Source organism: Halichoerus grypus, chromosome 3 (assembly GCF_964656455.1).
Source record: "Halichoerus grypus chromosome 3, mHalGry1.hap1.1, whole genome shotgun sequence".
In the NCBI taxonomy this organism is placed as follows: Eukaryota; Metazoa; Chordata; class Mammalia; order Carnivora; family Phocidae; genus Halichoerus; species Halichoerus grypus.
Genome location: NC_135714.1, coordinates 131,460,926 through 131,478,412, shown reverse-complemented (window position 1 = coordinate 131,478,412; position 17,487 = coordinate 131,460,926). Strand labels below are relative to the sequence as shown.

General features: G+C 41.8%; 2 protein-coding genes and 1 pseudogene across 14 annotated transcripts in view; 1 reads left to right on the top strand and 2 right to left on the bottom strand.

The window, feature by feature from the left end:
* The window catches only part of LOC118527051 (toll-like receptor 2), an 89,901-nt gene extending 82,743 nt beyond the window's left edge, over positions 1 to 7,158 (bottom strand). For 5 of the 8 annotated variants that reach the window (XR_013446522.1, XR_013446521.1, XR_013446526.1 and 2 more), the window contains exon 1: positions 6,472 to 6,701. The gene's annotated coding sequence lies outside the window, so the exon portion shown is untranslated. The other 3 variants (XR_013446523.1, XM_078069329.1, XM_036078628.2) reach the window with 3 other exon arrangements.
* RNF175 (ring finger protein 175) overlaps positions 1 to 17,487 on the top strand; it is an 86,790-nt gene that overhangs the window by 57,923 nt on the left and 11,380 nt on the right. For 2 of the 6 annotated variants that reach the window (XM_078069338.1, XM_036078636.2), the window contains exon 7: positions 13,012 to 13,119. In XM_078069338.1, coding sequence (XP_077925464.1) covers positions 13,012 to 13,119 — 108 coding nt within the window. Of the gene's footprint in view, positions 1 to 12,993; positions 14,720 to 17,487 lie in introns of those variants that run through there. The other 4 variants (XM_078069335.1, XM_078069333.1, XM_078069334.1 and 1 more) reach the window with 4 other exon arrangements.
* LOC118527046 (toll-like receptor 2) lies at positions 3,393 to 12,173 on the bottom strand (annotated as a pseudogene).

Below are 17,487 nucleotides of genomic sequence, written 5' to 3'. Positions count from 1 at the left end.
CTCTTTATTCTTTTTGCTTTCTTTCTTTCTCTTTCTTTCTTTTTTCTTTCTCTTATTTATTTGAGAGAGAGCAAGAGCAGGGGGCAGGGAAGCAGCAGAGGCAGAGGAAGAAGCAGACTCTCCTCTGAGCAGGGAGCCCGATGTGGGGCTCAGTCTCATGACTCTGGGATCATGACCTGAGCTGAAGGCAGACTGAGCCACCTAGGCGCCCCTCTTTATTATTCTCCAAAATCTTTATGGCTTTGCCTTTCATTCTTAGGGATTCATATTTGACGTAGTGGACAGGATTCATTTTATTTCCAATATGGATATTCAACTGACTCAACACCATTTTTAAAAAGATCATTTTGGGGAAACAATCAATAATATTTACCTTTGCCGATAGCCACATGTCCTCATAGGGGTAAGTGTGTTTCAGGGCTCTCAATTCTTTTTTTTTTTTAATTTTTTATTAACATATAATGTATTATTTGTTTCAGGGGTACAGGTCTGTGATTCATCAGTCTTACACAATTCACAGCGCTCACCATAGCACACACCCTCCCCAATGTCCATCACCCAGCCACCCCATCCCTCCCACCCCCCACCACTCCAGCAACCCTCAGTTTGTTTCCTGAGATTAAGAGTCTCTTACGGTTTGTCTCCCTCTCTGGTTTCGTCTTGTTTCATTTTTCTCTCCCTTCCCCTATGACCCTCTCTTGTTTCTCAAAATCCTCATATCAGTGAGATCATATGATACATGTCTTTCTCTGAATGACTTATTTCGCTTAGCATAATACCCTCTAGTTCCATCCATGTCGTTGCAAATGGCAAGATTTCAATTTTTTGATGGCTGCATAATATTCCATTGTATATATACACCACATCTTCTTTATCCATTCGCCTGTTGATGGACATCTAGGCTCTTTCCATAGTTTGGCTATTGTGGACATTGCTGCTATAAACATTGGGGTGCACGAACCCCTTCGGATCACTACATTTGTATCTTTGGGGTAAATACCCAGTAGTGCAATTGCTGGGTCGTACGGTAGCTCTATTTTCAACTTTTTGAGGAACCTCCATACTGTTTTCCAGAGTGGCTGCACCAGCTTGCATTCCTACCAACAGTGTAGGAGGGTTCCCCTTTCTCTGCATCCCCGCCAACATCTGTCATTTCCTGACTTGTTAATTTTAGCCATTCTGACCGGTGTGAGGTGGTATCTCACTGACGTTTTGATTTGTATTTCCCTGATGCTGAGCACTTTTTCATGTGTCTGTTGGCCATTTGGATGTCTTCTTTGGAAAAATGTCTGTTCATGTCTTCTGCCCATTTCTTGATTGGATTCTTTGTTCTTTGGGTGTTGAGTTTGATAAGTTCTTTATAGATTTTGGATACTAGCCCTTTATCTGATACGTCATTTGCAAATATCTTCTCCCATTCTGTCGGTTGTCTTTTGGTTTTGTTAACTGTTTCTTTTGCTGTGCAAAAGCTTTTTATCTTGATGGAGTCCCAATAGTTCATTTTTGTCAGGGCTCTCAATTCTGATCCAATGTCTATTTGTCTTATCTTTGTACTGGTAAAACTATATTAAATATATAATATATCTTAATATCCCGGAGGGCAAGTCCTTCCTGCTTGTTCTTCTTCTTCAAGTGAGGCCTGGTTAGTTTTGGCCCTTTGCATATTCTTATAAATTGCAGAATCAGCTCCTTTTTCTTTTTTCTTAAGATTTTATTTATTTATTTTGAGAGAGAGACAGAGAGAAAGTGTGAGTGGGAGAAGGGGCAGAGGCAGAGGGAGACTTTCAAGCAGACTCAAGCTGAGTGTGGAGACCAACCCGGGGCACTCGATCTCAGGAGTGTGAGATCACAACCTGAGCCAAAATCAAGAGTCGGACACTTAACCAACTGAGCCACCCAGGTGCCCCAGCTTATCAGTTTCAAAAACAAAACTTGTTCATTTTAACTGGCAATACCATGAATCTGTAGATCAATTTGGGAATTACTGACATCATTACAATACTAAATCTTCCAATCCGTGAGCAAGATACATTTTTCCATTTATTTAGGTTTTCTTTAATTTATCACAAGAATATATTATGGTTTTCTGCATAGATATCTTGAGTGTATTTTTTGAGATTTATTCCTAGGCATTTGATATTTTCAAAGCTTTGAAAATAGTAATATGTACTTATGTGTCATGTGTATGTGTGTGTGTATATATATGTGTGTGTGTATATGTATATATATATGTATATATATATTCAATTAAATTTTATGGGTTTACCATGCACTTAAGCAAAATTGCTAAATTGATTTAGAAATTCCACAGTTTATAGATTATTTTTATTTTCTACGTACACAATCATATCACTCAAATATAATTTTTTTCTTTTTTCCAATCTGTATACCTTTATTTTGTTTTCTTGATTACTGAATATTGAATTTTATCAAACTCTCTTTTGTTTTCCTGTATCTATTGCAATAATAACATGAATTCCCTCCTTCACCTGGTAATACTAGTGATTACATTAATCAATTTAGTGTTGAGACAATGTTGCATTTTTAGAATAAACCTGCTAGTCTGGATATATTATCCTTTTTATATTTTACTGGATATATTTATTTACTAATATTTTCTTTAGAACTTTTGCATCCATATTCAGAGTAAAATTGCCCTATACATTTCCTTTCCTTGGGTAGAATTCACCAATGCCACCTTCTGAGCCTGCAGTTTTTGTTATTATCTATACATTTATCTTGATTTTGTAAAATACATTAAATATACTTAACAGCTACGGAACTATTCAGATGTTCTTTTTCTTCATCTGTCAGCTTTTGGTAAATTGTGTTTTTCAAGGGATTTATCATTTTCTTTTAAATTTTCAAATTTATTGACACAGTTACTCAGAACATCCTCTTACTATTTTAATGTCCTGTCTTATTCCTTAGATGAGTTCTTTGTGCCTTTTTTGATTGTCTTGACTGTCAGTGGTTTATCATTTTTTACTAGCATTTTCAAAAACCAGCTTCTCATTTCATAGATCCTCTATTTCTTTTCTATTTCACTAATTTCTATTCTTATATTACAATTTCCTTCCTTCTGCTTCCTCTAGATTTATTTTACCGTTCTTATTCTAATTTCTTAAGGTAGATGTTTGCTCATTAATCTTCAGCCATTCTTCATTTCTAATATATTCATTTAAGGTCAGACATTTTCATCTAAGCACTAGTTTAGCTCTGTTTTCCAGGCCCCCTTCTCTTCCGTTTTTTCCATATTTTGCCTTTCAAGTTTCAGGCTCGCTATTTTCTTCTGATCCACTTTCTAGTTTATTCTTCTCTCTCCAGCTGTGCTTAATCTACTGGTAGATCCATCCATGGCTTTTAAATTTTGCGGTTATTGCCATTTTCATCTATTTAACTTCTCTTTGGTTCTTTTCCCCATCCACTATGTCATTTTTTATAGTTTCCAGTTCTCTGCCAAAATTTTCAGTCTCGTCCTTCATCACCTTGAACACAGTAAGCCTCGTCTGATAGGCTGCATGACACTGATAGCCTTGAAGGACAGGGAGTTTAAGGTTAAGGTCTGGGGCAATCATGGACGGAAAGGTAAAGCTGAACCAGGGAAACCGAGCCCTCAGGGAGACTGTAGCACAGCTCTGATTTATCTGGGTGGCTCAGACAGTCTCGGTCTCTGAAGATGGATGAAAACGATTTCTGGAATGCTAGTGCTCACAGGTACCTGCAGAAGCAAAGGGAAATTCTAGAAGAGGCTAAGATTATCCGAGGCCTCAAATTTATTCCTACAAACAGTTTTTTGAAGTGAATGTCCAGTACACCATAAAAAAAACAACCAGGTACTACAGGGAGCCAGCTAATGAGTATGAGAAGAGCTGCAACAGCGGCCAACGGAAACGAACCATTAAGACTATTGATCCAGTATTGTCCCCACCTCTAAAATTGACAGGCAGAAGACGAAATGAGATTACTATTTGGTACTATAGTTATCCCACTGTCTTTCTCCTGAATCAGTTATTGAAAAAAATCATCTTAGTATTGATTATTTTAGTACTGGGCAACCAAAATTTACTTGATCATTTCCATTTTGTAATAAACAGCACCAATCTTAAGAAATCTATACCAGTTTTCAGCTGAGATTTAAAGGTCAAATACATCTATTTTTTTATTTTTCCTAGCCTTTTGTCTTTAAACTGTAAAATTCATAAGAGCAGGGATCTTGGGCTATTTCATACAAATATTCTAATATTTGTATGAAATTTACATGGTGACTTTTCAACAAATAATAATTACTGGTGATCCCAAAACTACCACTAACAACCTGACACTGAAGATGAGAGTCACATCCCTCTCCTCCCACTTCCCCTCTACATTACAGCCTGGGACAGAGAGCTCCGCGGAGTAAGACACTGAGAAAGGGAAGAGCATGGCTACAGTTAGACTGAGTGGGATCCTATCTAACAAGAGTTGTGGGTCTGGATAAAGTATAAAATCATCTGCTTGAAGAATTCAGAAAATCGACAGAGCGGTGAGGCATTACTGGCCCAAGACCCAGGAAAAGATGGCAGTCTGACAAGTAAGCCTGGCAGGACAGGCAACTTATGCTATGTACATCTGCTGCTCCAGAATTGGGAGGAAGTTGAAGGCCCGTGGCCCCCCGGCCCAACCACGACCAGATACCCACATCAGGGCTAGGGTTGTAATGGTCGGGTGAAGCAGGAGGGGTGAAGGGACGCAGGGCCCAGTGCATGGTTGGGAACTGAAAGTGCACTCTCCATAAAGCCACAGGCTGGGAAAAGGCTACTCCTTATGTGAACAGGGATCTAAAAAATCTCTACCCTCTGGCCCTAGCTGAAAGCCAGCCTACCAGAAATCTCCTGTAAGAAATCAGAACTCCAGGCCTGCCGTGTATGGTGTGGATCCAAATATTAAAAGACAGAATAACTAAACATTTTTTTCGAATTGGAAAAAAAAAATAAGTTGCCAAATTATAAATAAATTATAAATGCCAGAATATATTGAATCCCCAGCAAAAAAAAAAAAAAAAAAAAAAAAAAAGAATAAAAATTCCTCACCTAGCCTGAAAACAATGTAATGATATCCTCAAAGGGCAGGGGAGACACACCCGCCAATCTAGACGTCAAGACCCATTTAAATTATCATTCAAGAGTAAAGGTGAGATAGACATTTTCAGACACTCAAAAGCAAAAAAATAATTTTTATCCATAGTCCATCATTGAAAGAAGTACCCCAAAACATATGTTCTTCCGCAATTTGGAAAATAAACCTGGTAAGAGTAGACAGCAAGGAGCAACAACTGCATTTTTTTTAATTTAATAATTGATAAGAAAGAAGACAGCATTCAAAGACTCAGGCATGGCTTTTTGGTATGAGGAAAAAGTAATATAAATTTTAAATGCCATTGTGGGGGAAAACATATTTTTGAAATGCAAGCCTCTTATTTATAAGAAGTAAATACAACTTACATTTATTAGATCTTTATAAGAATGTCACACTCACAATGCCGTTTAACCATAAATCATGCTCAATCACGAAAATCAAAATAAGATATTTAATCAACCAAGCCAAATTCTTAAAGAAATGCAAAAAATTAACTGATAGCTTAGAAACTTACAAAACATGCTGTAAACTTCTGGCAATTTTCATAAAATGAGTGCATTATAAAAAGTTTAAAGATGCAAAAGTTCTCTGCTTAGAACAGGAAGAAACTTAAAATACCTGTGAATAAGCCATTTTCAAATAGGATGTTTGCCATTTCCTTTTTTTAGTCTCTGCTTTCAAGTCAGGCCACCCTATCTACCAGTTGCTTTTCTGGTAAAAATCTGAGTAACAGTGCAGACAAGACCTTCTGCAAGATTAGCATCATCTCAGCCAGCTGAGCTGTTTACCCCTAATCAAGCAATCAATTCCCGCCCCCCCCCCCAAAAAAACAGTAAAAAACACAATCCTGGCTTGCATCTAAGTTCTAAACACAAGTTCTCATTTACGGAAGTTGGAGAAGTTAGAAGGGGAACTTCAGGGCATTTTTTAAAATTTTTTTATTGTTATCTTAATCACTATACATCATTAGTTTTTGATGTAGTGTTCCATGATTCATTGTTTGTGCATAACACCCAGTGCTCCATGCAGAATGTGCCCTCTTTAATACCCATCACCAGGCATTCTTATTTAAAGAACTCACCTAAACTTAAATGCTCTAAGTTATTTTCTCATTAGAGACATAACTCAGATATTTTAAGGATGGAGGAACACGCAGGGGGCGTGAAGCTCACCCCCGCGCAGAGGCCGGGCTCGGGGTTAGGGTGCGAGAGTCCCGGGCGGATCCCGAGTCCCGACCCTTTCCCACTTCTCACAGCGAAGGATATCCAACGCGCGGAGTTTGGTCCCTGCAGTAACCAAGGCGCGCAGACACGTCCCCAGCCGGACGCACGCGTATCACCTGCAAGCCCTTACCTGACCGTCGTCGCCCCCGCTCGGAAAGAAGGGTGGCGTGCAGACCGGGGCTTCGGGTCGGGTCCTCGTTCCCCGGGTGCTCTCCCCCAACCCCAGCTTGCCCGCCGGCCAACCAGCCTCGGGCCCCGCGCGCAGGCGAGAGGGAAGCGGGGATTCCCCGCGCCCGCGTCGGCGCCCAGCGCACCCCGGCGCACGGCTGCGGGGGAGCTTTGGGGCGCGGCGGCGAGAACGGCCCGACGTACCTGGGAAAGGACGGAGCCGCCGTCGGGCCGCGCCTCCTCGCCGCCTCCGGACGCGACGCGCCGGGGCCGAGGCGGGCAGCGAAGGGAAAAGTGCGCGGGCCGGATGTCCCTCCTCGCCGGCTGCGGGGACCGCCCGTCCGCTAAGCGCGCCGTCGCGCAAGGGGAGGCGAGGCCCGAGCTCGGTGCGCACGCCGGGCGCTGTGGCCCCGCGCCGCCCGCCTTGGCCCCGGGCTGCGTCAGGTGACCTTGACGGAGGTGGCGGCCGGCGGCGCCCGGGTCCGAGGAGGGCGCTGGGGCTGTTGGAGGTCAGGGGCGGAGAAAAGAGAATCGAGATTGCCAGCGGCCGCCGTACCTGAATTCCCGAAGCACAGAGGAGGATTTCAAAATCAGAGGCTAGTTACCCAACCAGTGTTTTCTTGAAGCTCTGGTATTCAAAGCCTCCCGTACCCGGAAACGCAGTCTTTAAATTCCCCTTCTCCGTTTCTCTCCATCCTCGGGAGCTCAGATTCATGCTGCTCACCCCGCCCTGCTTCAGCATGTATTCACGGGCCAGTATATCCCCAGGGTCCGCTCCCACCAGCATGGCTATGCTCTCCTATATTAAAATAGCTTACCAGTCACTGTCCAGACTAACTGAGCAACATTTTGCCTGAGGAGCAGATAAGGACATTTTTTTTTTCAATCCTGGGGCAGTCCCTGGTGGTTCACTGACTGTAGGTCCTATGTCACATCCCTACTCTGGCCATGAAAGATGGGGGCTCCCACTTACCTCTAAGATTTTGAATCCAAATCCCAACCTTGCGCCTTCCATCCCTGCCTCTGAAAGTAATTCCAAAAACAGTCTTAGATTGGCTTTTTCCATTGCTGCAGAACCTAGTGAAGAATATTTATAAGGGAAACAAACTACCTTCTAAAAATTAAACTGCCTTAATAATATTCATGCAGTACATTTTATATTCATAATTACATTTGATCTTCACAAATTAAGGCGAAGAAAACATTCTTCTCTTTACACAGGAAGAAATGCCATGCAAATTGTGGCAGGACTGAGATTTGAAATGAGAATTTTACCCTAAATCCAGGGTTTTTTGTCTTGCCCTATTCCACATCCCTAATCCTCATGAAAGTTTCCAATATCAGGCAAACTTAATAGGCATGAATGTGAACTTGAGAGGGTGGAGTCTGATTTTCTATACAGGTTACTGACTATGTGGATATTTCTCCCTATCCCTAATGATCGGGGCTCTGCTGTTGCCTGAAAGACTTTCTTCTTCCTATAAAATTCCCACCTCTCTTTTTCATGAGTTCTCAATTGTGTACCTCAGAAAACTTCTTTCCGGGGCGCCTGGGTGGCTCAGTCGTTAAGCATCTGCCTTCGGCTCAGGTCATGATCCCAGGGTCCTGGGATCGAGCCCCGCATCGGGCTCCCTGCTCTGCAGGAAGCCTGCTTCTCCCTCTCCCGCTCCCCCTGCTTGTGTTCCTGCTCTCACTGTGTCTCTCTCTGTCAAATAAATAAATAAAATCTTTAAAAAAAAAAAAAAGAAAGAAAACTTCTTTCCAATATTTCCCTCCGAATCTAAAAACAAACAAACAAACAAGACTCTTTTCTGTCTCTATATATCTTCAGTTGAAATGCCTAGATTGATGTTATTGCTTTCTATCCCAAAGCCAATTAGAATGTTCTGGCAAAGTCAGGGAGAAATCATTTACCCACAAGTTATTACCAGTGTCATCTATGTACAGTAAAGATTCGTAAACGTTTTTAAAGCACTTTCAAATATATCTTTTCATCTGAATCTCATAAGAACACATGAAATAAATAGTTCTGATATTATTGCACCTTCAGCTCAAGTGATTGGAGAACTTCTCCTAAGTCACATGGCTCACAGCTAGGTGACAAACCCAGATCACACTCCAAGACTCCTTAGTCAGTCTGCTTTTTTTTGGCATAAGACCTACAACTCACTATAAAGCTTATTTTTTAAGGTTAGAAAATGAGCACAGAATATGAAAAGGAGTTTGGGAAGGGATAACTCATGGCAGATATTTGTATTTTTGAGCATCTGACTGAAATTCTAAAATGAAGTTATCAAAATTCAGAGTCTGTCTTTTTCATATAAAGCGCCTTGTAATAGTTACATAAAATACTAGAAATACATCTGTCAAAAATCACTTAATGAAAAACTAATATAATCCCTACACTATTTTATTTTATTTTATTTTTAAGATTTTATTTATTTGACAGAGAGAACACAAGCAGGGGGAGTGTGAGAGGGAGAAGCAGGCTTGCAAGGAGCAGGGAGCCGGATGCAGGGCTCGATCTCAGGACCCTGGGATCATGACCTGAGCCAAAGGCAGACGCTTAAGGACTGAGCCACCCAGGCGCCCCTCCCTGCACTATTTTATACACGTTTTAAACACAAATGCCCATTCCTCAAAATTTTTCTATTCTGAAAAGATTTCACTAACATCTGCAATTTTTGAAGAATGTTCTTAATACTGCCTGTGGGAAATAAGAGTAAAATTCTAACTCAACCTAGAATGAAGTTTTGAAAACTGAGAATATTTCACTGTATGAATATTTCCATTTTAAAAACTAGAATTATTCCTCAACTCAAACACTTCCTGTTGGGGGATGGCCTTTTTCCCAACGGGCTCCAGAAGAATAAGAATGGCAGCATCCTACTTCTCATCAAAGAGGTGAAAATGGAGGGGGGGTGCGCCTGGGTGGCTCTAGTCGTTAAGCGTCTGCCCCCAGCTCGGGTCATGATCCCAGGGTCCTGGGATCGAGCCCGGCATCAGGCTCCCTGCTCAGCAGGAAGCCTGCTTCTCCCTCTCCCACTCCCCCTGCTTGTGTTCCCTCTCTCGCTGTGTCTCCCTCTGTCAAATAAATAAATAAAATCTTAAAAAAAAAAAAAAGGGCGAAAATGGGAGAAGTCCAGCTCATACTTGCACCACTCGCTCTTCGCGAAGTTCTCAGACAGCACGAAGATGGTCTTGTGGCTCTTCTCGATGGAGTCGATGATATTGTCGATGATCCATTTGCCGGGGATGAAGTCCCGCTTATGAAGACACAGCCTGAAGGGAGGGTCGAAGTGCTCCAGCTCCTGGACCATCACGTTCTCCACCCAGTAGGCATCGCGCTCACTGTAAGACACAAAGGCATCATAGCAGAGGTCCCCGGGGGGCGCTCTCCTGGGCTTCCTTTTGGCCTGGAGCCAGGCCCACATCATCTTCAGGTACCACAGCCCGTGGCAGCGGTGGCACAGGACCCCCGTGAGCAGAAGCAGCAGGAGGAGGACAGAGCCCACGGCAGACACCAGAGCTGCCCGGTGGCATTCAGAGGCCGGGAGACGCGCGTCCCGAACCCGCCGGCCGCGCACGGAGAACGGAGAGTCACACCGGTAGTTCTCTGGCCAGTCGATCAGGATCTGGACCAGCGCTCGCTGCTCCTGAGTGAACGACAGGAATTCACAGGAGCAAAGGAAATTGTTACCGCCGGCGTCCAGGGCCTCCAGTGTGTGGAAAGAAGCAGGGTGCTCTGAAGAGAAAGTATTATTTTCCAGAAGGAATTATCTGGTGGTGTCTTCAGCACATACCTGAAAAGGTCAAGTTCTTTAAATTGTGGCAAAATAAAAGATATTGCTAACGGCTACTATGCCTTGTGCCTGGGAAACACTGTGGGTTAAACTGTATACTTTTGTGTTGGATAAATTTGAGTATTGGACCTTTTCTGGCCACTGATAAGTGTTAGGTACAGAACCAAGTGTACATTTACCAAGATTAAGATTAGTCAGGTTTTTCTAGGGTGAGGAACATTTTCCGCAGTAGCCCGATGAGGGGCTCGATCCCAGGACCCCGGGATCATGACCTGAGCCGAAGGCAGACGCTTAACGACTGAGCCACCCAGGAACCCCCTTATTTTATTTTTTTAAAGATTATTTATTTATTTGACAGAGAGAGAACACACAAGCAGGGGGAATGGCAGGCAGAGGGAGACGGAGAAGCAGGCCTCCCGCCGAGCAAGGAGCCCAACGTGGGACTCGATCCGAGGACCACGGGATCATGACCTGAGCCAAAGGCAGCTGCTTAACCAACTGAGCCACCCAGGCACCCCGATTTTGTCTTAAATTCAAGGTATGCAGGGAGTGACAGGTATCCTTATAAAGTGAATGCTTCAGTTATTCTTCAACTATCAAATTTTCACTGAGATCTAAATAACTTGGGGATTTAAAATACTGTGACAGAAGTTACGGTATCAAGCCAACTTGGGCAGTTTCGACTGTAAATATCTTTAGTTAATATAAAAGCATGTCTTTAAAGTTCCATCATCTCAGAAAAATTCTCGCAATTTTCTTGAAGTACACGGTCTTTCAGTTCTACCTCTAATAACTAATTTTCAAATTTTCTTGTTTTACTACTTTAACTCATTTTAATATTAGTTTTTTCGCTATGGCCTTGACCGTAGGGTACTCTTCTGTTACCTCTCATCTTCTATGAAAAGCAACATCTCTTACTTCTAAACATTTTGAAACCTTGAAAGATCAACCAAAACCTCTCAGAGTAAAATTGACTGCTTTCTATGGGTCAACAGGTACAAACTCCCAGTTATAAGATAAATAAGTTCTAGGGATGTAATGTACAACATGAGAACTATAGTTAATAAATACTGTACCGTATATTTGAAAGTTACTAAGAGAGTAGATCTTGAAAGTTCTCATCATAAGAAAAAAATTATAACTAGGTGAGGTGATGGGTGGTAACTAAACTTAGTATGGTAACCATTTCATAATATATACTTTTCTCAAATCACTATGTTATAAACATTTAATACAATAATATAAGTGAGTTATAACTCAATAAAACTGCGGGAAACACTGTACTGAGATACCCCTACATGCTCACAAGAATGACTAAAAGACTGACGATACCGAGTGTTGGTAAGAATGTGCAACAACTGAAATTCTCATACATTGCTGGTGGAAATGCAAAACGGTACACCCACTTTGGGAAAGTTTGAGAACTTCTTATAAAATTAAACATGCACTTAATTTGTGACCCAGCAATCCTCTTTCTAAGTACTTACTCTCTAAACATGAAAACATAAGGCCACACAAAGTCATGTACTATATTCAAAGCTAGAAACAACTCAAATATCTATCCACTGATGAATAGATTTTAAAAATTGCTACTTAACTATACAAGAGAATACTACTCAGCAATGAAAAGGAAGAACTGATACATGCAAGAACATGGATGGATCGTAAAAGCATAATGCTAAGTGAAAGAAGTCAGACACAGCAAATAGATACTGTAGGGTGCATTTAGATGAAATGCTGCACAAAGCAAAACTATGACAAAAGGTCATCCAGGAGAAGCCAGGGAGCCAGGTGGCAGGAGGGGACTGACTGCAAAGAGGCACCTGAGAACTTTGGGAATGCTGGAAAGGTTCTGCATCATGATCGTGGTGGTGGTTACACACTGCATGTCTTTGCCAATGCTCATCAAATTGTATCTTTAGATTGACAAGTTTTATTGTACATAAATTATCTCAATAACTGACTTCTAAGGATCCTTTTTTTTTCTCCTTGAGCAAAGGATAGACAGACACATCAGTCCTCCAAAAGAGAGGAGCTGGCTTTTTGCTAGCCCTTTGAGAGAAGGAAGGAGAAAACATCTAATTTCTCTAGCAAGTCATAAAATAAATATACTCACTTATAAAATATCTCCCTTTTCCTTAATAAGTTGACATTGATTTCTCTCACAACCAAAAGAGCTCTAAATAAGATATTTATCGATGGAAAGAAAATTAAACTTCTTAAATACCTCAGAAATTCCAAATGACCTAGAAACATAACACTATAAAATCTTTTTATATTGTATTCAGATAGTTTTATCCTTTATGTAATGTTCATCTTCAGCTTGCCATCTTCCTAATATCACTCCATGCCTATTCAGAACAATTCACCCAACTTCCACAAAGTCTATTCAAGGACTAAACTCATGATCCTGTAATGATTCCAGAAAATAAGATATTCTTGGCAGAATAATTTCAATGTTCATTCTGGAGGGAAGGAGGGATGGGAAGGAGGTAGGGAGCGAGGGAGGGAAGATAGATTAAAGAAAATCTCTCCAAATAAAATTGACTGTTTCATATGTTGGCCCAAGTGACTGATCTACATTGATTTCAGGCTTCTTGGTATATATTTCAGGATTAGAAGCATCAATGTTAACTCAGAACAGAAAGTCCATCAAGTCCTGTTTTTTCTTTAATGTAGAGAATTTGTAAATATTTCAGAAACTATTTGGGAAATGGAAGAAGAAAGAGAGAAAGAGACTTTCCCTCCAAGTTCTTTGGTGGACTGTCCCAGAAGCAAATGACCAAACCATGAGGATAATATACGAGGTAAGTTGTTATAGGATACACACAAGACTATCAAAGACAAGGCCAATAATTTTCATCTATTGCAAGAATTCCATTAGGCGATAGAAAAGGAGACTCCAAAATTTACACACGTGCGCTGAATGTAGCTGGATGTGCATTTCCTGAGGGCGTGGATGTTATTCTCCCTTTGCAGTGAAGTATTTCCAGCCCCTACAACAAAGTAGGCACTAATCGACGACTAGTTGTCAAGTGGTGAATTGACATGCCTTTTCAGAACATCAGTTAGGTCTGGAGAAATGGGAGTAGAAACACCTCAAGTGGCCATTGCAGACACACAGTGGGACTTCAACAAGGGAGAGAAGTCTGACCAATGGCTCCTTGCCCTGATTTCCTAACCATGCCACACAACAGCTGACCTCTTTTAAAGATGCGAATGAAGAAATATAGAGCTTGATTTCCAAACCTATAGTTAAAGAAAACCATGAGTGAACAACTGGTATTACTTTGCTCTCGGTAAGGGTTGTATGGTCTCATTGGGCAGGAAGGGTATGAAAAGAAGGCAGGATTTTTTATCAAGTTCCAACTTCTTTGGAACTCCTTGGAAAATATACTGAAATCAAATAATTGCTAAATCTGACCGTGTTGTGTGGCAGCCTGGGTGGAGGGCGCTGACTTCTATGTGGATGGAAAAAGGAAAGTCATGATATGACTCAATCCTACGGATGTAAGCTATGTGACCATGCCTTCTTAGGTTCTGTTCTAAGGCATAACAGATTCAAAACTACAATGAGATATCACCGCACACCTGTCAGAATGACTATTATCTAAGAGACAAGAAATAACAAATGTTGGCGAGGATGTGGAGAAAGGGAGCCCTCATGTATTGTCAGTGGGATTATAAGTTAGTGGGGCCACTGTGGAAAACAGTATGGAGGTTCCTCAAAAAACTAAAAATAGAAATACCACAGGTTCTAGCAATTCCACTACTGGGTATCTGTCCAAAGAAAATGAAAACACTAATTCAAAAAAATATTTACATCCCTATGTTCATTGCAGTATCATTTACAGTAGCCAAGTCATGGAAACCATCTAAGTGTCCTTCAATGGGTGAATGGATAAAGAAGATGTGGCATCTATATATAAAATGGCATACTACTCAGCCATAAAAAGGAATGAAATCTTGCCATTTGTGACAACATGGACCTTAATGATATTATGCTAAGTGAAATAAGTCGGGCAGACAAAGACAAATACCCCATGATTTCACTTATATGTGGAATCCAAAAAGCAAAACAAACAAACAAACAAAACAAAACAAAATCCAGACTCATAGAAAACAGATTGGTGGTTGCCAGAGGGGAGGGAGGTTTGGAGGCAGGATTGAAATGGATTAAAAAGTACAAACTTCCAGCTATGAAAGAAATAAGCCATGAGGATGTAATGTACAGCATGGGGAATATAGTCAATAATATATTAACTTTGTAAGGTGATTTTCCATGGTAACTGGACGTATTGTGTGACCATTTTGCAATGCATACAAATGTGGAATTGCTATGTTGTATACATGAAACTAATATCATGTTAATGCCAATTACACCTCAATAAAACAAAATAAAATGTATACTTCATTTATACTTGTGATTTTTAAGTTGAAATTTTTGTTTGTGGAAACATGGATTGAATACTTGTTATATATGGAAACAAGAAAGGTTAAAGTTCACCATATTTATAAGCATATTAGTTTTATAAGAATTATTTGAGAACTCAGGGAAGTTTTGTTAAGTCAAACAATGGAAACATTTAAAGAGGACATGAAGTATATTACATTTATAAGTCTAGCTTGAACTATTTTATTTATTTATTTATTTTCATTAGTTTGAACTATTTTAAAGATTAGCTATGTTTGTAAATAGGACAAACATAAGCCAAAGTCTCTTTTAAAGTGATCTATAAATTTTGGTAGATTTATAAATAGCTGGTCAAACCTAAAACCTTAAGGAAAGACAAGGTTTTTAACTTTGTGAATTTAGTAATTTAGATATTAATCATAAAGCCAAAGCAAACTTCTGAAATATCTCTGCAGACAAAAATTTTCAAGGACATTTTAAAAAGCCAATGTTAACAAAATTAAATTTGAGTCACTAAAAAAAAAATTTGCCAAGCCCTTCCGTCCTCCCCACGTCAAGTGCCACTCTTCCTCATCGGCTGCCTGTCGCCATCACTTCCTGTCACCTGAGATAGTCCTGGCCACGTCATCAGTCTGCTCAGATAGGTCCTGTCTGTGCCTATCTGCCCTTCCTTTGGCTATGGTTCCTTTGAGCTTTCAGTCACTGGTAAAGATCCAACCGTGTATCCATTATTTACCATGTAACAGTTCCAGCCCACATAGATCACTAAAATGATTTGTGCTAAATCCCAGTTCACATGATGGGATTAAATCTATCGTTCCATGGTGTCTCATGGTTTTCCACAAAGGGCAACGTCAGACCCAGGAACCCTATTCCCTGAGAATCTGTTACTTCCCCAATCCTTTGTAAGAACACCAGTTTCTCTGGGGCCATGGCCTCCTGGCATGCCATTTGACCTCTGGCCTCCTATGTCTGTCCCCATCTGCTGACTCCTTAGTCCCTTCCTTCCATTTGCTGAAGGCTTTGACACCAGCCCATAGAATTCTTCTTCCCAAGATCTTCCAGCAGCCCAGGGGGCTTCACTGTTCCCAAAGCCTCTCTGTCCCTTTATCTCCTCCGCCCAGAAGATTCCCTCTGCGCTACCTCAGCCACTCCCTGGACTTGGTCATTACTTACAGTCGACCAAGCTCTCAATGACTAATTCGGGCCTCTTGCATCTTGCTCAGAGTCCACTGATTTCCTTCCTCTTTCCCCAATCCATTCGTCATCTCCTTCCTTCTCTTCCTTGCTCATTCAGTGCAGCTTGAGGCAAACGTTTGGGGCAAGCTGGCGTTCACAGGCGGAGGGGTCAGCAGTCCCTGGGGCTCCCATTCTCTCAGCACCATATGGAGAGTTGTACTTGGCCCCAAAACTTCTGGTTCACCAGGAAAGAGCTCCTTCCCTCTCTTTATAGGGAAAATACCCAGCTGACTGTGGCCACCAGATAGTCGGAACATTCACGCCAGCTGCTGGGTTTGGGGGGGGGGGTGGTGGTGGTTGGGGCGCCAGCAGGAGGCCTCGGGGATCTGAGAGAGTGCACAGCCCCTCTTGTTTACAATCGTCGTAACACCTTCATTTGGTGTTGCCAAACACGGGCCTGAAGATCAGGGCTTTACCTCCTAAGACCTACCCAGTCTCCATAAGGCTTCCCTGTTCTTCAGTATGAACAATTTGTGTTTCCTCACTATAATAGCATGTAAAATCCTACACAAAACGCTTCACACCCTCCTAGCCCTGAATCAGATTGCTCTACCAAATAGAAATTCTAGAGCCAGCACTGTCTCTTCTCCTGTTTCTGTTTCTCCTGTATAACACTCAATCCCAAACCTAAAAGTGCCCTCCTGCCTGTTTTCTTAGAGGACAACAGGCATTTTTATTCCATTTCTCTTGCTAAGGCCCCTGCACTCCCCACCATATGTGACACTTGCAGCACGCTCCTCCCGCCATTGACCATCCATCTTCACCCCCTCATATCCTCTCAGGGATGACTTTACTTCTTACTTCACAGAGCACACTAAAGCCATCTGAAGAAATCCCCTCAACTTCCCACTTCTGAACCTCCATCCACACCCATCCTCCTCCCTCCTGCCACAGTAGAAGGGGGATCCCTCGTCCCAGTGTGGTCGGTCCACCCCCCACCTCTACCCTACCCCCAGCCCGGTGCAGTAGGGAACATTATCCCTCCCTGTGTTCTCTCCCTCTTGTACTTTCTGCCACTCCACCCCAACCAGACCACTCCTACCAATATTTACACCTGCTCAAGTCTCTTCTGGTTATTTAAAAAACAAACAAAAAACTCATCTCCCTCAAGCTTCTCTCTGTCTCTCTCCCTCTCTCCCCCTTCATAGTCCAAATTCTGAAAAGAGCTCTTTATATTCACTGTCCCCATTTCTTCACGTCTTGCCCAGTCTGCGCTCCTCTGCAGCCTGGCTTCCGCCCCTATCATTTCAAACAGCACTTGCAAAGATCATCGATGGCCGCCATGTTGCTAACTCCTGATATTTTTTATTCTTCACGTTGCCTAACCTGTCCTAGCAGATAGCATTGCTGATCGCTCCTTCCTTCTTAAGACATTCTCTCCCTTTGTTTCCAGGACCGCACACACCTAGTTTTCCCCTTCAACTCTCCTTTTCAAACTTATCCTTCCCTACCCTCTATCCCAAATCTAGGTCCCAGGTCACTCCTCACTGGCTGCTTGCTTCCTAAGGAACCTCAGTCATGC